Below are 2,490 nucleotides of genomic sequence, written 5' to 3' on the forward strand. Positions count from 1 at the left end.
GCTCACGTTCGGCTTGTACATGAACTCAATCTCCTGTGCGCCACACCCAGCCGGGTTGGGAGAGCAGCTAGACCTGGTTTCCCCCCATCCTCCCCGCCAACCCCATCCCCCTGGGGCTCCCCGCCCGTGGAGTGCTCACCGTCCAGTGTTGCTTGTCATAGCTGCCCTCCAGCACCACCTCGGGCCGCCCACCCAGGCCGGTCATCCGTCGGAAGAGGCCGTAGGAGTTGGCCAGCTGCAGGTGCTCCACGGCGCCAAACAGGCGGTGGGCCCCAGTCCAGAGGCGCCCGTGGGTGGAGGGCTCCATGTAGGAGTATGGCACCTGGAGGCGGTGGGCGGAGGCTCAGTGCTGTTCCTCCCGCCCCTCCCAGCCCCTCTCCCGATCCCCTGTGAAGTGCTACCCACCAGGCTGACCAGGAACATGGCCACGGTGGCAGTGCCAAAGATGGACAACTGGACTGCAGTCCAGAGCTTTCGTAGCGACCCTTGCACCTGGGTCCACCTGAGGGTCAGGGGCCAAGTGCAGTCAGCCCTGCTCTGCACAGCTCTACAGCCCACGCCGCCCCCTCCCCCCCCGCCCCCCAGCATTTACCTCCAGAGGGCGGTCAGCAGTTCCCAGGCAAGGGAGGCGCCCCCTAGCCACATGGTGGGTAGGGTCACCATCTTCAGCCACTGGGAAAACTGGTGGAAGGTGAAGGCTGTGGAAAGAAGGGGTGTGAGGACAGGAAGCCCAGTCCAGCCCCTGCCCCCTGGCACCCAGCTGGCACTCACTGGTTCTAGAGTGGATGGTGCGCTGCTCCCAGTCGACCTCCAGGCCAAAGTAGTGCACGGTGCCATAGGCCAGCAGCCCGTAGACGGCCAGTTCCAGCAACAGGGCCGGCAGGGCCAGCAGGGCCTTGGGCCAGGCTGCAGGGCAAGACAGTCCTGGCCAGCTGGGAACGGGGCGGAGGGTGGGCAGCCAGGAGGCTGGGGAGCTGGAGCAGAGGCCAGTGGGGATGGCTGGGGGAAGGAGACGTGGGTGAGGACGGCTGGCTGCTGGGACAGGTGACACTCACAGGCAGGTGTCTTCTTGCGACGGCTGTTGCCAGCCTCGGCCGCTAGGTGCCTGTCGTCCAGCAGGGAGGTGGTGAGCACGAGGGTGAGCAGGTTGAAGAAGTTGTAGTTACCAGTGATGATAATCAGGACTTGCAGCAAGACCTGCAGGAGGGTCTGTGCTCAGAACTCCAACCAGCGCCCCCGTCTAGGCCCTTCAGAGCCTGCCCCCACGCCTAGGTCTCTCCTGCAGGCCGCCTTCCCCTCTGCAGCATCCCTGGCCTCTGTCCTGTCCCCTCTGCTCATATCGACCAAGGCTCCCCAACACCACTTGGAGAAAACGCAAGCTCAGCACACCTCATGCCCCTGCCGACCTGAGCCCGACATCCTCCAGCGAGGCCGGGCTCTGCCCCAAGGCACACCTTCCTACCGAGAGCCAACCTGGCCTCTGCCCACGAGACTGCCAGTCCCCAACAGGACGCCCGGGTGGTGCAGAAGGCCAATTCCCGCCTGTTTCCTGACGGCGGGTGGCCCACTCACCTGGGAGTAGAAGGCAGCCAGGCGGAGGCGGCGAGCAGGGGCGAAGAACAGAGGGGGCACCGCGATCTCAATGAGGAAGGTAGCCACCACGCTGAGCCTGTGCAGCCAGACGGGCAGGTGGTGGGCGAACCAGGCAGCAGGCGTGGGCAGGCACTGCGTCTCGTAGTGGTAGGTGAGGGCTGCGGGGGACGGTGGGTGGTCAGGGCTGGGCAGCGGCCCCCGAGGCTGCCCCGTGTGCAGGCGGGGACCCTCACCAGTGAGCCCCCACCACGTGGGGGAAGGGCTAAACAACTATTTAGCACTTAAAATCCAGACACTCAACTGATACTTGGGTTACTGGAATATTAAAATATTTGCTCACAAGAGCAGTTGCTGTTAAGAATTTATATTTCAGAATATTAATAAAATCATCATAGCTGTTATATTTTTAAATCTTTTCCAACATAGGAAATTATGTCATTTTGACTAAAGTACTGGTTTAAAAAAAAGGAAAAAACACAATTATAAGTCTTCAAAATTGAGTAATGCAGAGTAAGTGGTATTAGAGTTTGTGGGTTTCCTGTTCTCTTAACCAAAAATGCAGTGGAGGGGGTAATGTCTTGACGCCCCCCAGCCTCCTGAAGCCCCACACCCAGTCACTCACCACTGGAAATAAAGAAACACCTGGCCCACCTGCAGGGAGAAGGGCTGTCAGGGAGCAGGGGTGTATGTCTGGGGAGGCAGCCAGGGATGGGGGAGGGATGGGGGAGGGTGGACGGGGCTGAAGTCAGCTGGGGACAGGTTCCCAGTGGAGGTGAGGGGACGGCAGGCAACCCCCACGTGCCTGGCAGGCAGACAGGTAGGCGGCCCAGGGCAGCAGGTAGACGAGCAGGTGGCGCAGCCGGCGCAGCAGCAGGGCACCCAGGGCCAGCAGGGTGC

General features: G+C 61.7%; 1 protein-coding gene across 1 annotated transcript in view; it reads left to right on the top strand.

Moving 5' to 3' along the window:
* Positions 1-2,490, top strand: part of NCAPH2 (non-SMC condensin II complex subunit H2) — a 24,024-nt gene that overhangs the window by 8,428 nt on the left and 13,106 nt on the right. The window contains exon 3 of the mRNA XM_006771088.2: positions 1,633-1,642. Within this exon, the coding sequence (XP_006771151.2) occupies positions 1,633-1,642 (10 nt within the window). The remainder of the gene's footprint in view (positions 1-1,632; positions 1,643-2,490) is intronic.

This window comes from Myotis davidii, unplaced genomic scaffold (genome assembly GCF_000327345.1).
Source record: "Myotis davidii unplaced genomic scaffold, ASM32734v1 scaffold845, whole genome shotgun sequence".
Taxonomy (NCBI): Eukaryota; Metazoa; Chordata; class Mammalia; order Chiroptera; family Vespertilionidae; genus Myotis; species Myotis davidii.